This window comes from Pleurodeles waltl, chromosome 12 (assembly GCF_031143425.1).
Source record: "Pleurodeles waltl isolate 20211129_DDA chromosome 12, aPleWal1.hap1.20221129, whole genome shotgun sequence".
NCBI classification, from domain to species: domain Eukaryota; kingdom Metazoa; phylum Chordata; class Amphibia; order Caudata; family Salamandridae; genus Pleurodeles; species Pleurodeles waltl.
The window spans coordinates 675,674,285-675,694,674 of record NC_090451.1 but is presented as its reverse complement, the minus strand read 5'-3'; the positions used below and the strand labels follow the sequence as shown (position 1 = coordinate 675,694,674).

At 43.5% G+C, this 20,390-nt stretch overlaps 1 protein-coding gene across 1 annotated transcript; it reads right to left on the bottom strand.

The window, feature by feature from the left end:
• Positions 1-1,744: 1,744 nt before the first annotated feature.
• On the bottom strand, positions 1,745-19,356 carry LOC138267207 (extracellular calcium-sensing receptor-like). Its single transcript, XM_069216061.1, has 6 exons — positions 19,181-19,356; positions 16,977-17,268; positions 14,745-15,575; positions 13,460-13,687; positions 2,891-3,014; positions 1,745-2,712 (listed from the first exon to the last, which is right to left on the bottom strand). Exons 1-6 carry the CDS (start codon positions 19,354-19,356, stop codon positions 1,745-1,747), a joined length of 2,619 nt encoding a protein of 872 aa, XP_069072162.1.
• Positions 19,357-20,390: the final 1,034 nt, after the last annotated feature.

Below are 20,390 nucleotides of genomic sequence, written 5' to 3'. Positions count from 1 at the left end.
CCAGTTTCCTACCAACTCCACTCAGAAGCAATGAGACCAGAAACAGCATCTGATGTCTCAAACACTAACATTCCCAACCCTTGGATGGACAAACAACTTCTGTAATGTAACTCCACCAAAATGTTGATCCATAAAGGAACCAAGTCCTCTACCACCTGGGACAAAGATATGTGGCTATCAGTTTTGGTTCACTGCCTGTAACCGGGCGATCACCGCCACGGATACAAGCCACATCCCTAAGCCGGCGGAAAAGTGCCCCGGGGGTACAATCTGGGGAACCGCACACCCAGAAGTGCTTCCCGACCCGGATATCCGGGTTGAAGACGCGGAAACACTAGAAGAAGGAGAGACGGAGAAGAGAGAGGGGCTCGAGCCGGAGGAAGAAAAAGGAGCAGAGCCGGAGGAGAAGGGACGCGAGGAATTGGAGGAGAGAAGAGAGAATCCAACCAAATGGAGAAGTCTTGAAGGAGACCCAGAGACGCCCACGGAGACCGACGAGAGACACGACCAGAGCCGCCACGTCCCTGGAAGGGCGTGGCTAGCACAGGTACGATCGTGCCTCCAGGTAAATTTCTTACCCAGGTGGAATCGAAGCGAGAGGGGCACGCAGGGGAGGGATCGGGAGGAAGAGATCGGGAAAGAAACATTTGACAGTGTGTATACTTACCTTTAATTCATGAGGAGGGAGTGGTGAAAAATAACCCTCCTCTAACTAAAGAAGGAGAATTGAACTGTACTAGAAATTAAAATCACTGGGGAGATTGTAGTACACTTAAAAGCCCTCTTACACCCCTGAACAACCCCTATCCTCGCACACCTGCCTACTAACCCTAATATAATACGTATTCCCCAAAGACCCACACTCACCTGTTCTTTCATTTTCCTTGGGGACCGGCCACCACTATCCTGGAGCGGAGAGGTCCAGTGTCATTCTGAAGGCCACCATATCTTGATCACAACGTCCAGAGGAGAAAGACCTGAAAGAAGAAGATCAAATATTATTCCCTGTGACAAAGATCAAGGAAACCCTAGGACATTACCTAAGGAGACAACAATATATATATATATATATATATATATATATATATGTATATATATATATACGTTAATTCCTTATCAAGAAGAAAATAAAGAGCACGTACAAACCTCACCTGGTATAGTAGGAGTCTTTTATAACCATAGCCCGCACAAGTCGTATCGTGAACCCACTACACTGTCCCACTCCATATAAAGCGGTACGAATTCGGGCATGGGCATTTACACAGCACAAAACTGGAGTTTTGCCATGTGCGAGTGGTCATCCAATCTCAGGCATCATTTAAAGGTATGATTTAACTACCCAATGCAATCCAAAAGATCACAGAGTTTATGGCATCCAAATTCAGACAGCATCACCAATTAGTTACTGCCACCTCACAGCATGAGACAGTTGCGTAAGTGCATGCTAGCCGGTGTGGAGTGTTACCTCCTCCATTTATAAATGTTGTACAACATTCAAAAGCACATTTGTAGTCAGACCATGCATGATGTTCCTAATAATCAATTACAGATTTTTATTACCAGAATTTTCTGAAAAATTATAATTGCAGGGGAGACTACACACATACACACACATAACCATCACATAGATAACCATACATGAACATTCAATTTCCTAGCACAGAGAGAAATAATACCAGCTATATTGATTCCAGTAATATCTTAAAATGAGTGACTGCATCTAAATTCCTCTCAAGGATAACCATTAAACATCATGGTAAGATCTACTGTCATCAAAACTTAAAACAGAAACTACAACAGTGCCCTTTCTTTGTCCCACTTCTCGTCCCAACAGATATTCCTTTGTGTTCATCTCAGGTATCAGCAGAATAATGTAGGCTTTGTGGAAGAAAATGCAGAAAAGCAGAGCAGAGCTTGAAGCCAAGATGGCAAAAATCTCCATGACCACCATGTACTTTCCATTGGTGCTGAGATAGGCAGGAATAAATGAGATCCAAACGCTGAGGAAGGAAAGCATGCTAAAAGTGATGAATGTGGCTTCATTGAAACTGTCAGGCAGTTTTCTGGCCAAGAAAGCCACGATGAAACTGATGGTGGCCAGAAGCCCAAGATATCCCAACATGAGCCAGAAAGCTAAGGAAGATCCCTCGTTACATTCAACTAGAATTTTTCCAGATACAGCATAAATATTGTATTGTGGGAAAGGAGGGGTGATGAATAACCAGGTGACACACAGCAGAACCTGAAGCAGTGTACAAACAAAGATGACTGTGTACGATAAATGAGGACCCGTCCATCTTCTTAAGTGACTGCCAGGTTTGGTGGCATTGAAAGCAATGACCACCATGATGGTTTTGGCCAAGATGCAAGAGACACAAAGAGCAAAAGTGATACCGAAAGCTGCCTGGCGAAGGAGGCACTTCTCTGGAGTGGGATAACCAATGAAAATCAAAGAGCAGAGAAAGCATGTGGTGAGGGACAAGAGCAGTAGGTAGCTGAGGGAACGGTTGTTTGCTTTTACAATGGGAGTGGTTTTGTAATAGATGAACAGTTTCAAGATGGCAAGTGGAAGCAATGATGCACAGAGGCATAGTCCTGCCAGGCCTCCACCCAAATCTTCATAGGTGAGATATTCCTTAACCTTCATGACGCATTGGTCCTGTTTCAGATTTGGCCACTGATCCCATGGGCATTTCAAGCAGGTCACTGAATCTAATAGAAGATGATTAAAAAGTGCTTAATTAATATCCACATTTAGCTATGATGACTGTTACCATGACAGCATTCACACTACTTATGTGTATAATGTACAGTGCTTGCTAAGAGCTTGCACTTAGTTTAAAATCAGTTTGAGGTTCCTGGTGGGGTTCTTAGGTTTCTGATCACTCACCGGTTTCATTTGAAATCTCCCCTTGGGGACATGGAACACACAGGAAACAGCAGGCGGGCTCCCCTTCTTTGACAGCTTTCCAAAAGCCAGGCTCGCAACTTTGAGTGCACACAGAAACAGGGATCTGGAAAATTAAAAACTTTTATTGCATTTGAAATTCTCTTGTTGGTGTTGTGCATATGACCTTAAGTGCTCATGTGGGAAATGTAAGGCAAGAAGGTGAGAGGTTGTTTGTTTTATTAGTTTTATATTTTGTTGTCCTACTTCTCTAATCTGAATTCCCAGGTAGAGCTCAGTGAGGCACAGGATGACCTCATTTAAGAAATGGTAAAACTAGAACTGAAATACAGGAACGTAAACCTGATGAGCTTAAGCAAAATTGACAGTACTGCAGTGAAAGAGAGGGGCAATCTCAACTTCCTATAGGGTTTAGGGTCCCAGAGAAAGTTAGAGTGAAACAAGCAGTCATTTATGGAAGGAAGTGAGAGACTGGGCACTCATCCAAGAGCTTCCTTCCCACCCAAGGAGAGCAGTCGGGCCCCCAGTTAGAGGGGACACCACCACTGCATCGAGGCTGTAGTATCAATGAAGGAGACCAATGACAAAGAGGAACAGGACACGCTACACCCTCAGGACAAAGAGCCATACGTTGTGGGTCCAACTGGGGATGAGGAACAGTGTTGTGAATAACATGGGAGGGTCACAGGCATTGATCCCACTAAGTCATAAGAGAGCAAGGAGAGGGTTTCAATATAAGCACAAAGCAGAGGCCGAAAGGATGGTATAAGTCTGTGATGTGAGGAAAGAGCGTGGGAAGGAGACTTCTAAATGGCATTACGGGCAGGCAAGGAGTGACATTTGGAGAAGACTGCCAAAGCAACAAGAGTGGACAGCATTTTAGTGGAGTAGGAACCCAGGGGTGGAGAATGCACCTAGTTTCAATGTAGGATCTCAGCAATGATGAGCAGGGTTGACATGTGACTGCTTGCGAGTCAACAGTGATTGAGGGGCACTAAAGATCAAAGTGATGAAAGGAACCATTCAGTTCAGCTCAGGCACTGACAATCTCTCTCAGCCACATTCCAGTCCACTGTTTTCGCTCTTTGTGCCATTGTACACAGAATGTAGCCACAAATCAGTTTGTCCTGTTTTAACAGAAACAGGTCAGCCTATCTGAGGAGGAATGGGAGAAGAAACAGCTGTAGCAAGGAAGGGTGATGAAGGAGTAAGGGAGATCAGCAAGAAAAGGACAAGGCAGGAACTGGAGCATGGAATCAAATGTGAGCGTCCCAGGGCACGCATATGGAGGTGATTGATGGGATGTGTGGGGAAATAACAGGACACAGGAGGTGTCAGGACAGGAGGAAAGGGCAGGAATCGATTGGAGATGGTGGTGAGGCCTTCAGTTTCGAAGCATTTCAAATGTTTACTTGGACTCCTGAAATAAATTATTTGAAAAGAAGAGCTGAAAAGAGACAATGATTGTGGAACATACATTTGCAGTGAATCAGAGATCTGAAGACAGAATAGAGAGGAGGATGCTGGCAGGTGCAGCTCAAGAGAGCCCTTTAAGAGGAGTGTGAGGCAGGAAGCAAGTCTGTTGGGGCATGAATAGGGGAATCACCTTAAGAAAAAGAAAAAGACAAAGGGTTAGACAATAGTAGAACCCTGAAGATGCTAGCTGCTACAGAGGCAACTAAACTTTCCTAAAAGGGCACTGCAACACCGTTGGGAGTCATTGTTTGCTTGGTAAAAATGAAAACATATGGACCAGTTAATAGTTGCACATCCTCATAGGGAATTGTGCAAGATTATCATAGTCAGCTTCTCATCTGATTAAATATCATGTAGTAATAGAAAGTCTGTACCAAGTGCCACACTGGTTTTACAAAAAATGGCATATGCCATTTGAAGTTGAAACCCTACACCAGTATTGCACATGATTTGCTGATTTGGGTTAATTGTCTGGACAGCAGCAATGGAGAAGCAAAGTAGCTCCAAGCGGACTCTCTGACCTGACCAATATTTGGAGGTGGAAAATTGGCTGGCTGACTGGACAATGCAAACATAACTAGATCACAGGCAGCTGACGGTTCAGTGTGCCTTGTTTGTCACCCATGAAGACAAAGCAGAAACCGCACTGCATAGTGCTGTCTCAACATATTAACAACTTATCTGGATCCTTAGAGTTCAACCTCACCCCAGAATTCCATCCTCGGTGTTGAAGGAAGGAGCCTCGCGGCTGGACAATACAAAATGGAAAATAAGGTGGGTAACGAAGCACACAACAAAAACATGACCTTTTAGGATTTCCTTCAGGTCTTACTTGAGACTATAGGGACAGCTTTTTAGAAACATGAAAGTGATGTTTATCATTGATAATAAGGAACTGGGAGAGCAGAAAACAAGTTATGAGCCAATGATCCTGGGTGTTGTGTCTATTGAGAAGCTCACCCACAAATGTGGTGGAGTACACGGCCTGCCTAACTGTTGGTGTGAGATAGTCAGATTTTTTTCTGTTCGGAAAAGAAAAGAAATGAATGACCCCATGCCATGGGAGAAAACTCCTATGGTCTCATGGAAATTAGTAATCTGTTTTGCAAAACAAAAAAAACAAAACTTTCACTTTGGAATTTGTATTGGAAAAACAAAAATGTTTGGTTAGCAGCTACCTAAAATATGGCGGCCACTCACCTAACCTTCAGTGCCTTCACAGGAGCAGCCATGGCAGTGGCTCCTGTGAAGGCCCAGAGGTCACCACAAGGCGTGATGATCTCACATTATAGCGGGTCAGTAATCATGTAATGTCCTCCACCTCCCTGACAGACAGTGGGCTGCCCCCCTGTTATTAAATCAGGCCGTTAGTGCTGAGGTGCTTACAATGGAATTTTATTTTAGAGCTCACCACATACCGTAGCTGGATAATCAGATGGGCAGTTCTTTATCTCGTTTTAACTGGTCAATATTTCTTGGATTGACCCTAGAAGAATTTCATGGCACATCAGTGTATATGGAGATGTGGACACTTGGACGGAGAGGGTGTTGCAGTTGAAATAGGTGTTGCTTGCCACATCCATCAGACAATCTTATCAACAGGCTTGAGACGTGCTTACCAAGAAGCTTGGAAACAGTAGATGCAGCAGCAGGATGGGCATAGCAGCAAGGAGCATTGATGTTGTGAATTTTGTGCTGTCATCAATAGACAGAAATTGGTCACTGGTATCAATTTCAAGAAATATGCCAGGGATAGGTCTCTTTGTCAATTACTCAGGGGTTCACAAGCTTCTCTAGATTGGGCTAGAGAGAAGGGCTGAAAATTAGACAAGAGGCAGGAGATTATGGTGAATGGTTTGAAAGAGATAGTGCAGCAAGCAAGTGTGTGCATTGTTTTGGGCATGTTTCCTGTGCCGTGCCATTTTACTATCCTTCTTTGGTACATTTAGAATTTGCAAAGTGGCCAGAGCAATAGAATATTAAGGTTTGATGGTGAGGTATTTGACAGTGGATAGGAAATTGTTGTGTGATGCACTTCACATGAGTAAGACAGATCATAGGGGCAAAGGAGTGTGGGTGAGGTTGGGGAAGTCAGAAAACCTTAGATAATGCTTGATCAAAGGTTATCGGAGGTTTGTTGAGTTGTGGGGTCAGGAGCGAGGCAGAGTATTTCAGTACGCAGACAGAGGCTGAATGATGGGCACATCAGTAGTGGGACTGTTCCAAAAATGTTTTGAGGGGAGGAGTTTGGCCAGCTAATTTCTGAAAATGTTTGTTTAGGATGGAGCAACAATGGAAAATCAAATTAAGCATGGAGAGCACTAAGTGAGGAGTTTGGGGAGGCACTGATATGGATATGTTTGAGGGCTCCTGAGGACAAGGGGCCAGCCTTGGGACTGGGAGTGCTAACGTATGGGATTTTTCTCTTGACTGGATGAGAAATGTCAGGGCTTCAAAGGAAATAATCTAGATTTACAGCCAATATATACTTAAAGTGGTCGTGCAGTATATGAAGAGTTAATCCTCACCTTCTAGAAGAGTAAATCTGAGTTCATTTGGCAAAGATTAGATGGCAAAAAGTAAAGGTAATAGTTGCCCCTGTTGTGGTAGTTGAGGAGGGCCTGACCCATGTGATATTGTTTCATCCGAGGAAAATTATCTTGTCTTGCCAATGGGCTTCAAACTGTTGAAGATGGTAAAGAGACATAATGGTGGCACAGGGCAAGTGGGAATGTTCAGATTGTTTTTGGACTGGAAGTGCCATTGGTCAACCTCCACCACAAATTAACCGCTAGGTTAAAGACTGGCACCTCTGTTTCTTTTCAGTTCTGGTCACTTGAAACTTACTTAGAGAGCTGCATCAATAGCATGTAACATGTAGGTCCAATGTCTGTCAAGGTATGAATGTTGCGTCATCTCTAGGTCCACATGGCTTCTACCTCCTTCAACATTTACTCATTTGTATGAGAATCTATAGACCCTTGGAATGCACACATTCTTTCCACAAGCTCTGCACATGGCAGCATTCTGATACTTTACTCATGCTAATCTGCACGTATTCAATTGCTTTTTTCCTATTTCATCTTTTCTCCACATGTGCATCTGCATATACAACAAGCCTGTTGTGAGTCTCCGAATGGGGTGTCTCAGTGGTGCTGAAATATTTTGTTTATTTTGAGTTTCAAGGAACTCTAGGCCTGGTTTAGACTTTAGCAAATGGGTACTTCATCACAAATGTGACAGATACCCTCTCTGTCTCATTACAGGTATCATAGCAAATATAGTGGATTGTAATTAGGTGGGTGAGATATCAGTCACATTTGTGTCAGGATAACCAGTCCACTAAAACTTTAAAACAGGCTTTCTGTTTTTGCCATGGTTTCTCACGATAGCATTGCATTGCAGAAATAGCTAGCTCTAGGTTACCTTTGTCCTTGCTTAGACTCTAGGCTGCGCAATGTCTTAAAAACATGCACTCGGCTCTGCACCAGTATACTCATTCAAGTACTTATTTATTTCTGATTTAATAAAGTGCCCCTACACCTCTTTGTAAGAAACTGGATTGTTGATTGACTGGAGGATGAGCCCTGGTCAAGCAACAACCACAATCCTTGTCAGGGAGAGACACAAGCGAACACTAAATTGACCTACGCTTAACCCTTTGGTAGCTTAGCACTGAGCAGTCAGGTTTAACTTAGAGACAAATGCGTAAAGTATTTGTGCAACAATTCAAACAGTAACATAGTGAAAACACAACACAAGAAGCATCCCACACCAAGAAACATGGAGTTTTCTTTAATAAATAATACAAGACCAAATTGACAAAAATCCAATCAATGAAACTTGAGATATGCAAATTTAAAGATTTTAGTGAAAATAGTACCAAAAAGCAGAAAGCACCAAAAGTGGGTAGCTGGTAGCGCAGGACCTGGCCTAAGTCAAACATTCATGCTGACCTGAATGGAGCCAAGGCCAGCTACAGGGACACAGTTAGGCCCGCTTAACAATGGATATTAAATCTTAGTTGCAGAGCATTCCACTGATCCGCACTAAAGGTGTGTCGTGCAGCTAAAGTGATGCTTCAGTTCCAAGATGAGGTGAGACTGCAGTGCGAGGTCCTGTGTTATTGTTGAAGATCCCATCAATGAGGGCTTGTGATGTCTGGCATCGAGGATGCATCGAGCAGCCAGGCCAATGCATTGGATCCCCAATATACAGGCTTCCCATGAATGTAGTGCTGGGCCTCATACAGGGACCGCTTTAGTTCTGCTGAAAAAGTTACTTTCTAAAAGTCCGGCGTGAAGTGTACAAACTTCAGCATTTCTCCTTTTCTTTAGAGTGCACTTTGATTCCAGCCAAGGGTCCAGGAACTCTGGAGGCAGATGTTGGATGTCAGGGACTCACTCTAGCAGAGGCCAGCAGGGCTCAGGCAGGTTGAGTTGCAGGTCCAAGGAAATCCAGTTGCAGCTGTTCAGCTGGGCAGTTGCCAGGAGTCCTCTGGAGCTTGCTGTGTCCCTGTATCTCAGAACAGGAGGTCAGCCACAAGACCCTTGGAGTCACTCAGGTAGTCTGCGGTGAAGGGAGCAGGTCCTGTCTTATGAAGCACTTAAACAGTGATAAAGTGAAAACACAACGCAAAAAAAACCCACACCAATTTAGAACAATAGAGTACATTTGAATAAATTATTTGACACCAAAGGAACAAAAATCAAGTCAGGTATGCATTTTTGAAGTTTATAGTGAAAAATAGCACCGAAAAAAACAAATTGCCACCCGTGGACGTCTAGTTGTGCGAGATCAGGGTAACGTTGAAAGTTATGGCCTACAGCGATGAAAAGCAGTTCAGATACAAAAAGTGGATTGTGCCTGGTCTCCACTTCCTATCAGAGTTAGAATAATTTCAGAAGAAGAATGTCTGAGAAGGTAAATTTCATCAGTGCAAGGCAGTTGACGTGTCCGAGGAGAAAGAGTCATCGTCAGGGAGCTGCTGGATGAAGCTGTGGTGAAGATTTCTTAGTCGCTTTTTTGGAAGTTGAAAACTCTCCAGCAGGACGAAGCAGCAGGCTGTAGCCAATGAGGGCTCCAAGGGGCCAGATATCCCTTCTGAGAGGAGCCCCTGAACAAGATTTGCTGCAGTGGAGAAGAATGCAGTGGAGCTGCTTCAAAGTCAGGCCAACCAGTGATGCAGCTTAGGTGGATCAGCAAGCAGGTAGGTCCCAGTTTTATCTCAGTTCTCAGAGCCCTTTTTGACAGATAATCTTCTAAATTCCAAGTTCTGGTTTTGAGTTTTCTAAGTAACTTCAGCACCAGTACAAAAATCTAGAACTGGAGAGGGTCCAGTTGGAGAGTCAGTACTCACTAAGGATGGGTCCAGGTACAGGTTCAAGATGGTTGGGTCCTTCTCTTCCCTGAGGCTCTGGTCAGGAACCCAGCCAAATATCCCTTTGAGTCATTTCGGAAGTAAAACAATCAATCGTGATTTATAAAGAGCTGCTAATCACCCTAGAGGGTATCCAGGTGCTTTCAGGTTCCGGAGGCACATTCAAAGAGTCAGGTCTTGAGGGCCCTTTGGAATTCTGGAAGGGAAGTTATGGTCTAGAGTAGCGTGGGGAGGATGTTCCAGGTCTGTGCTGCAAAGTAGGAGAAGGAGTGTCCTCCACTTCTGCTACGGTAGAGTATGGGCAAGCAAAAGGGAAGCAGAGCATAGACTTCCTGACGGTTGGTGGAAGTACAGCCAGTGGTTGATATTGGTGGATGCTTGGTTATGTAGAGCCTTGTGTGTGTGGGTCAAGAGCTTGAATTGGCATCTCTTCTGTACAGGGAGCCAGTGGAGTTACCAGAGGTGGGCTGTGATGTGGGTTCATCAGAGAAGGTCGAGGTTGAGTCTGGCTGTGGTGTTCTGCATTGTCTAAAGCTTTTTTAGGAGGTGTGCAGTGTCTGCTGTGTAGAGAGCATTGCTGTAGTCCAGACGGCTACGGATGAGGACCTGTGTCAAGGTGCATCCTGTGTGCCGGGGGCACCACTTGAAGATCTTACTTATCATGCTCAAGGTGAGGAAGCAGGTGGAGGAGTTGGCATTGATCTGTGTTTGCATGGTGAGCTTCTTGTCAATGATGATGCTGATGTTTCTGGCATGGGTGAAGGGAGTGGGTGAGGGTCCTAGGTGTAATGACCACCAAGAGTAGTTCCATGTGTTGCTGTTGTTACCGTAGATCAGTACTTCCATCTTGTCAGTGTTCAGCTGCAGGCAGTTGTTCTTCATCCAATTGGTGATGCTTGCCATGCTCTGTGGAGGTTGGTTTGGGTGGTGGTGGGGTTGTCAGTGAGTAAGAGGATGAGTTGGGTGCCATCTGTGTAGGAGATTATGTTGAAACTGTGGGATCAGATGATGTTGGCCAGCAGGTCATATATGCATTGAAGTCTTGGGTTCAAGCAGAAAAGCCGAACTCAAGCAGCAGGCAGACCTTTGATGACATAGGGCAGGATTCATGCAGCAGGGCAGTTCTCTTGGTGCCGTCCACTGAAGTATACAGCAGACCACAGGCAGCAGGGCAGTCCTCTAAGAGTCATTCCACAGTTCAAGAAGTGAACTGAAGAGTGGGTGTCAGGGTCCTATTTTTATATTTTGTGCCAGCTTTGAAGTGGAATAAACTTCTTGAGTCCTGCCTCCCTGCCCTGCTCACAGCCTGTCAGCAGTCACAAAAGTCTAGTGTTAAGTTATTTTTGTGTGAGCTGAGGCAGTGTCTTTGAAGTGTTATTGGCGCTGTGCACAGTTGCACATACTCCATTCTGGTTGGATGGCCCAATTTTCAAACACCTGTCACTTTATTGTGTAGTTGTCTGTGAGGAATTCAAAAAGGACGGCTGCCAACTACACCTAGTTATGTGACCCAGAAACAGGCTGAAGACACCAAAGAGTGAGGACATGAAAATGCTAATTTTTTAAAAGTGACATTTTCAGAATTGTGACTTAAGATCAAACTTTATCATTAAGGAAGATTTTAAATTACAATTCCTTAGGCACCAAACATGATAATTTGATTTGCTCCTAAACAAACATTATAACGGCAAACCAATGTTACTCTAGGAGAAATATAGGCCTCACAGTAGTGAAAAACCACTTTGGGAGTTTTTCACTACTAGGACATGTAGAACATGAAAATGCACGCTCGACTTTTTAAATACAACGCACCCTGCACTACGGCTGTTTGGGTCCTACCTCAGAGATGATGTATATATATTAAAGAAAAGTTTTAGGCCTGGCCATTGGGTTTATTCTGCCAAGTACAATAGGCAGTTTAAAACAGCTCACAAGCTACAAAGGCTGGGTGGCACAATAGATGCTGCAGGCCCCGAGTAGCATTTATTTTTCAGCCCTGGGTGTATGCCATACCACTTTACTAGAGTCTTACTAGTGACCTAAATATGCCAATCAGTTATAAGCTAATGTTCTGCTATTTTTAGGGAGTGAGCGCAAGCACTTCAGCACTGATTAGCAGTGGTAAAGTGCACAAAGTCCTAAGGCCTACAAGAACAAGTTCAGCTAAACAAGGGGGTAAAAGCAAAACACTTTGCAGGGAAGGCCAAGTCCAACACTCAGCTACCTTCTTACTATCTTATCATCTTAACTGGGATTTTCCTATACAATAGAATGCAGGGTCCTTCCCCCTTTGATGACCACTTCCTGGGAAGTGTGGCAAAAATCAATCCCTGGGATCAACATTCCTAAAAAATCCATCATGGCTGAAAGTGATTTTTGGAGGTTTCATTTGGCTGAGCCCACCCACTGGTGTGGCTAAAAATCCTAAACACACCCCTCTTGCCCTCTCCTAATCTAATCAAGGGGGTCGCCTAATTGTATGGGTTTGCAGGATGTGAGGGAGGTGCTGTGTTGATCCAATTGTCCTTCCCTGCCTTTGAAGACTAGTTTGGCAGCCCTCCCCCTTCCTGCCTCAATCAGCTGAGGGGAGTTCTCCTCCCCCAGGCACATCTCTTTGTGTTCGTCCCAGGCCACTTCACATCTCATCGAGGCAGCCTGGACAGGAAACATTTTAGCTAGAGTTTAAAACTCTTTAACTGAACAAGTTAAATTAAATCCAGCAATTGTACGTTGAGGGATTTATTATAACAATTAATTTGATACCAAACTTGAAGTATCTGACACTTAGAGGGACTTTGTAAATTAAAATAAAGTCTCCCCATTTTAGCCTATGGAGGCCATACACTACAGTGAGGGAAAAACGAATTTGGCTATTTTACCTCACCAGGGCTTATAAAAAAAAATTGTAAGGTCCCTACTTATAGTTACATGGCACCCAACCCTACGGGCACATAGGGTACACCTTAGGGGTGACATATGTATAAAGAAGGTAGTTTAAGACTTTGGAAGTACTTTTAAATCCAAAGTCGAATTTGCATATAACATCTATTTAAAAGTAGCCAGCAAGGCAGCCCTGCCTTTAAAATGACACTGGCCACCTCAGCAGTGCACGGGGTCCCTAACCCTACCTGCCCTACCATATACTAGGGACTTATAGGTAGATTGAGACTGCCACTTTTGCCAATTTCAATTGGCCTAATTTGCATATCCACTTTACACAGAGCACTGGCATTGGGACTGGTAAGCAGTACCCAGGGCACAGCCAAGAGTCAGTAACCACCAGTATCTGTCCAAAACTTTTGGGGGTGACCAGGGCAATAAGGAGGACTTTCCTACAATGTAAACTTGCCACTTGAGCCCAAAAAAATCTCTACCTGAAAGTTTATATGTGTATTTTACATACATATCTAAAAACTTAACACCTAACCAATCAAATTGCATATCCCCATACACTCTACTAAAACCCTGATTTCTGTTAATCCCACAAACTACACTTCCATTTAACTCTCCTTTTGTTTAGTGTACACTGACTCTTCTGCATAATGTGATTGGCTGCTTTTTGGGATAGGTCAGTGACGTGTAAATTACTTAAATACGGACACGTGTTCTTGTGGCTGTCCTCTGTATTCATGGGCTGTAATTCCCTCTTTGGAGTACCTCTCTAAATAGAATTTTTATTCTGTCTTTTCTCTTACCTGATTGGTTTGTGAGGGCCATAGGACAGCTGTTACGTTGACGATGACGTTCTTTCCCTCAGGGGCTCTGTCATCATACCTCCCAACCGCTACAGGTCTGATTCCTCCTTCTGTGCTCCGTTGCCAATTTACAATGTCGTACTGTGCAGGGACTTCACCATTTTGATTAAAAAACACTTCTTCTCCAACTTTGTTTTTGAAATGGACTTTCTTAATGTATTGTGTTATCTGCGTGTGAGATATAAAAAAAATAACACTAGTGCAGTTACTTAGATGAGTTCACTGAACAAAATATAGTTATCTCCCATAAAAATGTACAATTCACTGCCCTGACAGTAGCAATTTATGGGACAACAAGTTTCTGATTCATCAATAAATTAAAAAATAGGCCTACTGACTCAATGAGGATTATGGCGTGTCGCGTGCGGACGACCTACCTGGCCTTCTGCTCCCCCAGAATGAGCTGAACGCTACCCTCCGCTAACGACCTATGGGGCTCTGTCCCGACTTTCTCCAGGGCTTGACGTTCACACATGTCAGACGTTTTTATGTCCATAACGGTACTATAAAAACAGTTTATATTTTTAGACTGAACATTAATAGAGGTCACCTGTTACACCTGTAGTGGTAACCATTAAGGCACCACTTAGCTGACATTTGTAGCTCCTAACTAGGGAACTTTAATTAATTTGTGGTCCTGAGGAATCGCTGTGGATCTGATTCTCCTGGATCGGCAGGACCGAAACATGTTGACCTTTACTCACTTTTGACATTTATGGCTATGTGGGTCCATTACTTTCCCAGAGTAGCCCTCAATGGCTGAGTTTGGTGGATTTTTTAATCACGCCAGGAGTACCATGTAAATGAATGACTTTTGCCAACTCCTAGACAGGTTTAGTCATTCACTTTTCTTTTCACTCACACTTAGCTCTGCATATTTGACCTCACATCTTAGGACACTCTCACACTACAGCTTCAAATAAAAAGATCTCTGCTAAAGTGACCCTTCCAGGGTCCCGTAGAACATTGCAGCACCGGTCCTAGAGGAGCAGCCCGATGATGAAGCATGACATCGCTTTTTGGGATGTGTGAGGGCACCAAAAATCAGGGGAGTAATTCCCCTACTGCTTGACATGCATGAATGTGTAGCATTCTAGTATCTTTTTCATTAGGAACAGTATCCCTCTAGTTTTGATTAACTTACATAAAGCACTCTGATATCCTTGTGTCCTGTTCAAGTTATATAGACATGCAAAAATAATATTTGTACAAATGTTAAGAGTACCTTCCATGGTTTTATTTCTTGGATATTAACTGATGTCCCATTAAAAAATTGTTCTTCCTCCGGCCTGTGAGAATTTAGATCATGCAACGCCCAAGCAATGGCTTGAACAGCGGTGTAGACATTGTATGCAATTTGTGTATCATAAACTTTGTTGTAGTCAATATGTACGTTCTCCAATTTTTCATCCCCTGTGCACCATTCTGTGGTATTATCCCATGTGCTAGTTATGTTGTCTGGACCCCTCCACTTACATCCAAAAGCTTCTTCCCAGAACATTGGAAGAAAACCATTTTTCGCAGATCTGGAATGATGGACACTATTTAGATGTGCCTCAAATCCCGGAACAGGTCCATCGTATATTGTGAGCCCAATGGTGCCGATGAGAACCTCTGAGTACATATCCTTTGCCAAAGTGGAAGATATGGACCAGCCTTCAGTGGCAATGAACACTTTGCCATTCACTCCGTATCTTACCATCTCATCTACTAAAGGAAGCAGTCCGGCATCAGTAGCGAAGATGACAATGGCTGTAGCAGTTGAGTTTTTAATCACCTGAATGATGTGAAAGGCATTCCTGTTGGCTTTACTCAAGATGATAGTCTCAAAAAAGGCTACACATGCCCCCAACCTTTCAAGCTCCTGTTTTAATATTTGGCCACCATGTTGGCCATAGTCATTATCTTCAACTAGCAGACCTACCCATGTCCAGCCAAAGTGTATCAATAACCGAGCCAGCCCTCTGGACTGAAAGTCATCATTGGGAATGGTGCGAAAGAAGGAAGGGAACTGTTTTCTGTCACTCAGGAGCGGGCTGGTTGAAACAAAACTGATCTGTTAAAGAGCAGAATTGAAAATAACATTAAGAGGGCTTTTTACGTCCATGGCGGATTAATAGGCACATAAACACTTCTAAAGGATGAGGTCTTTTGTAAGCATCATGGTTGGAACTGCCTGTTTCAACTTTACTACTAAATATCAACACCAACACTATTGCGGCATATTAATATCGAAGTATAAATCTACTATTTCTAACTCCACATCTACATACCTTGAAGATATATGTATTGCGTAGGTACATGTATGTTGAGTTAGGTATTGAAAAACTAGACTTACTTACCTGTAGATATTTTATTTTCAATATTCTGTCCCCATCAATACTGTTGATTCCATATTCAGGGGACACACCACCAGTTTGATATTTTGAGTCCATGTACCTAGTATGAGAGGGTGTCCCGCTCTCTTCTGGGAGCGCCGCTCCTACCCCGTTCAACAGCTGGGAGGGAGAAGCGCTAGTAGCACTCTAAGGCATGCGCAAAGCAATGATCCAAGGCACACTTGTAGATAACTCAGATGGACTTAGTCCTAAATCAAATTAAGTAAGAAATTCCTCTACTGCTTACACATGGTTTGCTACAACAAGTAGCGCAGTAGAGCTTTCTGAAGACGATACACTTAGGTTTGGCGTTGTTTGTATAACTGCCCCATGCAAACATGTGGTCATGGCAAAGTCAGTGTAGCGAGACCCGGTCTCCGTGGTCTAATATGAGCATTTACACTGAGGCCTCATGTGGCATAAACCCATCAGAACCTTCCTCTGTATGTATGTCAGTGTCCTGCTAGAGATTATCTAATGCAAACTGCGCAAAACGGATTGTTTTAGTGCAAAACAGTTTGTTCTTGGTATCAGTTGAACTTTTGCACCTGATTATGTCCTCATAGGTATGAAGTGGCGAGTATCATGAGCAAATATTTATTTCTGGTGGTATTACCCATGCGCTCTCTTTTTTCCAGGTGATTACTACCACCTAGAAGCTGATAGTACTTCCTGGTGCAAAAAGTGGAGAAAGAGAAGTATACTCTCAACTTCTAGTTGGAGCAAAGTATGAAGTAGGGGATATGGCATTTACACTTATTTTAGGACAACCGCACAAGACTGACTTACCCTGGCAATATCTTCCAGCAACGTGGCAACATATAAAATACCGTCATATGATGGGCGATGGGAAAATAAATACTTAGACTGAGTTTTAAAAGTGAAATAGGATTTATTACAGAAAATGCTTGCTCCATTTTGAAGTTTTTACCTCTCTAATGCTCTATTCACAGTTCCACATGGTTCTACATACAAACATATCTGCCCATTTCTAAAATAGGTGTGTAAAATCACCCACAAAGTCTAGACCTTCTACGCATGGACAATGAGTAACTATTGATGTGTTGTCATGTTCTTACCTGGGGTAGCCTGTAAAGACCCAGCACTCGCGCCATGGCGATGGAGCACGATGAGCTAGCATCACCGATGATTCCCATGATTGGAAGCGTCCTCTGGCAGCTAAAGTTTGGGAGAGGCTCTGCTTGTCCTGCCAGTATCCATAGAGTCCCCTCTAGGGATCGCTGCAGGATCCTGCAGGAGTCATAGATCCGAAATCCCAGTGTGATGTTCGGTAGGAGATCTGAACTCCTGCTGATCTCCTCGATGGCAAACACCATGGCCTGCAGCCATTGGTAGTTCTGGAGACTGAATCTGCAAGATCAAAGGATAGCTCATATGTTGTCATCTCTCATTCTACCCCAATGGAAAATTGACTTGTTCTGTGACAAAAGTTTAATTCTGTGTTTCTTGCTTTGATCAATTGCAAAGATCGGAAAATAATAGCACTGAGAGGAAAGGATCTGGATCTGTCACCTTTAAGTCAAGAAGAACAAGGCTTATAAGGATTTGAAGGCCAACCACCTCCAAAGAGTCTGAAAATAGCTTGTTACATGGAGAAGATTTATAATATGTCTGAATTAATGGCCAAACACAGGCCAAAGAAACTCTTTTAAGTGGGAAACATCACTTACAACGCGGTGAATGCAACGAAGTGCATTTACCCTGAAGCATTTAAAACACATATGCGTTTACCACACATGGCTTTACCACGCAGGCCTTTACCACGAATATACCTTTACCACACATGCCTTTACAACGAATTTCGTTGTAAAGGCATCAGTGTTAAAGGTGTATGCGTGGTAAAGGTAAGTAAAGTATTAAGTGGGTTGAGTGATATATATATATAGTGTTTAGGGTGGATAACAGTTATTGGTGGTAATTTCACTTTTAAGTTTTAGGGTGGGTATGGGTTTTGGGGTGGTAAGGGCATTTTTAGGCTTTAGGGTGGGCATAGGTTTTGGGGTGGTAAGGGTATTTTTAGGCTTTAGGGTGGATATGGGTTTTGAGGTGGCTTTATGGGTGATAAGGGTGTTTTTAGGTTTCAGCGTGGGTATGTGTTTTGGGGTGGTAAGGGCATTTTTAGGTTTTAGGGTGGTAAGGGTATTTTTAGGCTTTAGGGTGGATATGGGTTTTGAGGTGGCTTTATGGGTGATAAGGGTGTTTTTTGATTTTAGGGTGGGTATGGGTTTTGGGGTGGTAAGGTTATTTTTAGGTTTTAGGGTGGGTTTGGGTTTTGGAGTGGTAAGGGCATTTTTCAGGTTTTAGGGTGGGTATGGCTTTTTGGGCGATAAGGGTGTTTTTGGGTTTCAGGGTGGGCATTTTTAGGTTTTAGGGTGGGTATGGGTTTTGGGTGGTAAGGGCTTTTGTAGGTTGTAGGGTGGGTATGGGGTTTTCGGTGGTAAGGGCATTTTTAGATTTTAGGGTGGGTATGGGTTTTGGGGTGGTAAGGGCATTTCTTGTATTTTAGGGGGGGAAGGGATTTGGGGTGGTAAGGGGTGTTTAAGTTTTAGGGTGGGTATGGAATTTGGGGTGGTAAGGGGTGTTTAGGCTTTAGGGTGGATATGTGATTTGGGTGGTTTAGGTTTTAGGGTGGGTATGGGTTTTGTGGTGGTACGGTAATTTGGGGGGTTTAGGGTAGGTAGGGTTTTTGGGTTGAAAGGTGTGTTTGTATGTATGTTATACTTACCTTTGCTTTTTACCATGCACATGCCTTTACCAACTATGGCTTTACTACGAAATTTTCATGGTAAAGATACATGTGGTAAAAGCATATGCGTGGTAAAAACATTTTGTGGTAGGTGCTTGTGTGGTAATGACTATGCATTGTACTTACCACGTTGTAAAGGCATGTGTTGTAATTGCATGTGTTGTTCCATCTTACATCCCTTGGAATCAAAGTGCTAACCCAACCCTGCTGGGTGAGTGTGACAGCTCAGTGAAATAATGTGTCAAATGTAGGGATCTATGCTTGACCACTTGGGTACAAGTTCAAATCCAGATGGCTCCTCGGCCTTTCATCCTTCAGAGGTGGATACAATGATTAGCACTGAGTTGACTGACAATAAACAGCTGTTATCATAAATTTAAACACAGATTCCTGCAGTGCATGCATTAGTCCACTGAGCCATCACAACTGAGGACCTTTCTTTTGATGATATCAGCTGGATGTACAGAGAGTGACCACAATATGAGTAACAATAGAAAACATCGTCTCTGACAGTACCTTTGGCAGGTAAGGGGCGCAGGCCGCGTGGTGAAGGTGGGTTCCTGATATTCAACATCGTCATGGAGAGGAAAGATGCCACCCAGCAGGATGTCCCCGTCTTTGGAAAGCCCACTGACCTCTGGGGTGGGAAGGTGGCACCCTGGACCCTCAGCCTGTGCTGCAGATGACGTCATCAGGAGACCAAGCAAGATATTCTGAGAAAGGAACAGCATGAGGTGCCTTTGTGGTGTGGTGGTGCCTGTGGTCCAGGAAGAGAGAAAATACATGCTGCAGAGCTTGGAATGTCTCATGTGGAATCTGTAAAGGTGGCCAGGAAAGTCATGAGGAGAGCTCAGGGGTCTGACTTTAGACAAAGCACGCGCCATCAGAAAATGCAGCAGGTAAATGACAGCAAACAGCATGTAAAGATAAGGGAACCACTCTTTCACGTTAAAAATAGGTTATTTTGTGAATATTGTGAGTGGATCAAGAGATATCAGTTTCTGAAACGCACCGCATTTATGCTTAGGGTAGCTATACGTGGAGCAACATCATTGTCTATTAAATAATACACAAGTGATGCTCTATATAGCACACACCCTGGACCGAACTGTAACACTATTGTCTATTAAAGAGTGCACAAGTGATGTTCTATATAGCACACACCCTGGACCGAACTGTAACACTGTTGTCTATTAAAGAGTGCACAAGTGATGCTCTATATAGCACACACCCTGGACCGAACGGTAACACTATTGTCTATTAAAGAGTGCACAATTGATGCTCTATATAGCACTCACCCTGGACCGAACTGTAACACTATTGTCTATTAAATAGTGCACAAGTGATGCTCTATATAGCAAACACCCTGGACCGAACTGTAACACTATTGTCTAGTAAAGAGTGCACAAGTGATGCTCTATATAGCACTCTCCCTGGATCGAACTGTAACACTATTGTCTAGTAAAGAGTGCACAAGTGATGCTCTATATAGCACTCTCCCTGGACCGAACTGTAACACTATTGTCTAGTAAAGAGTGCACAAGTGATGTTCTATATAGCACTCTCCCTGGATCGAACTGTAACACTATTGTCTAGTAAAGAGTGCACAAGTGATGTTCTATATAGCACACACCCTGGACCGAACTGTAACACTATTGTCTAGTAAAGAGTGCACAAGTGATGCTCTATATAGCAAACACCCTGGACCGAACTGTAACACTATTGT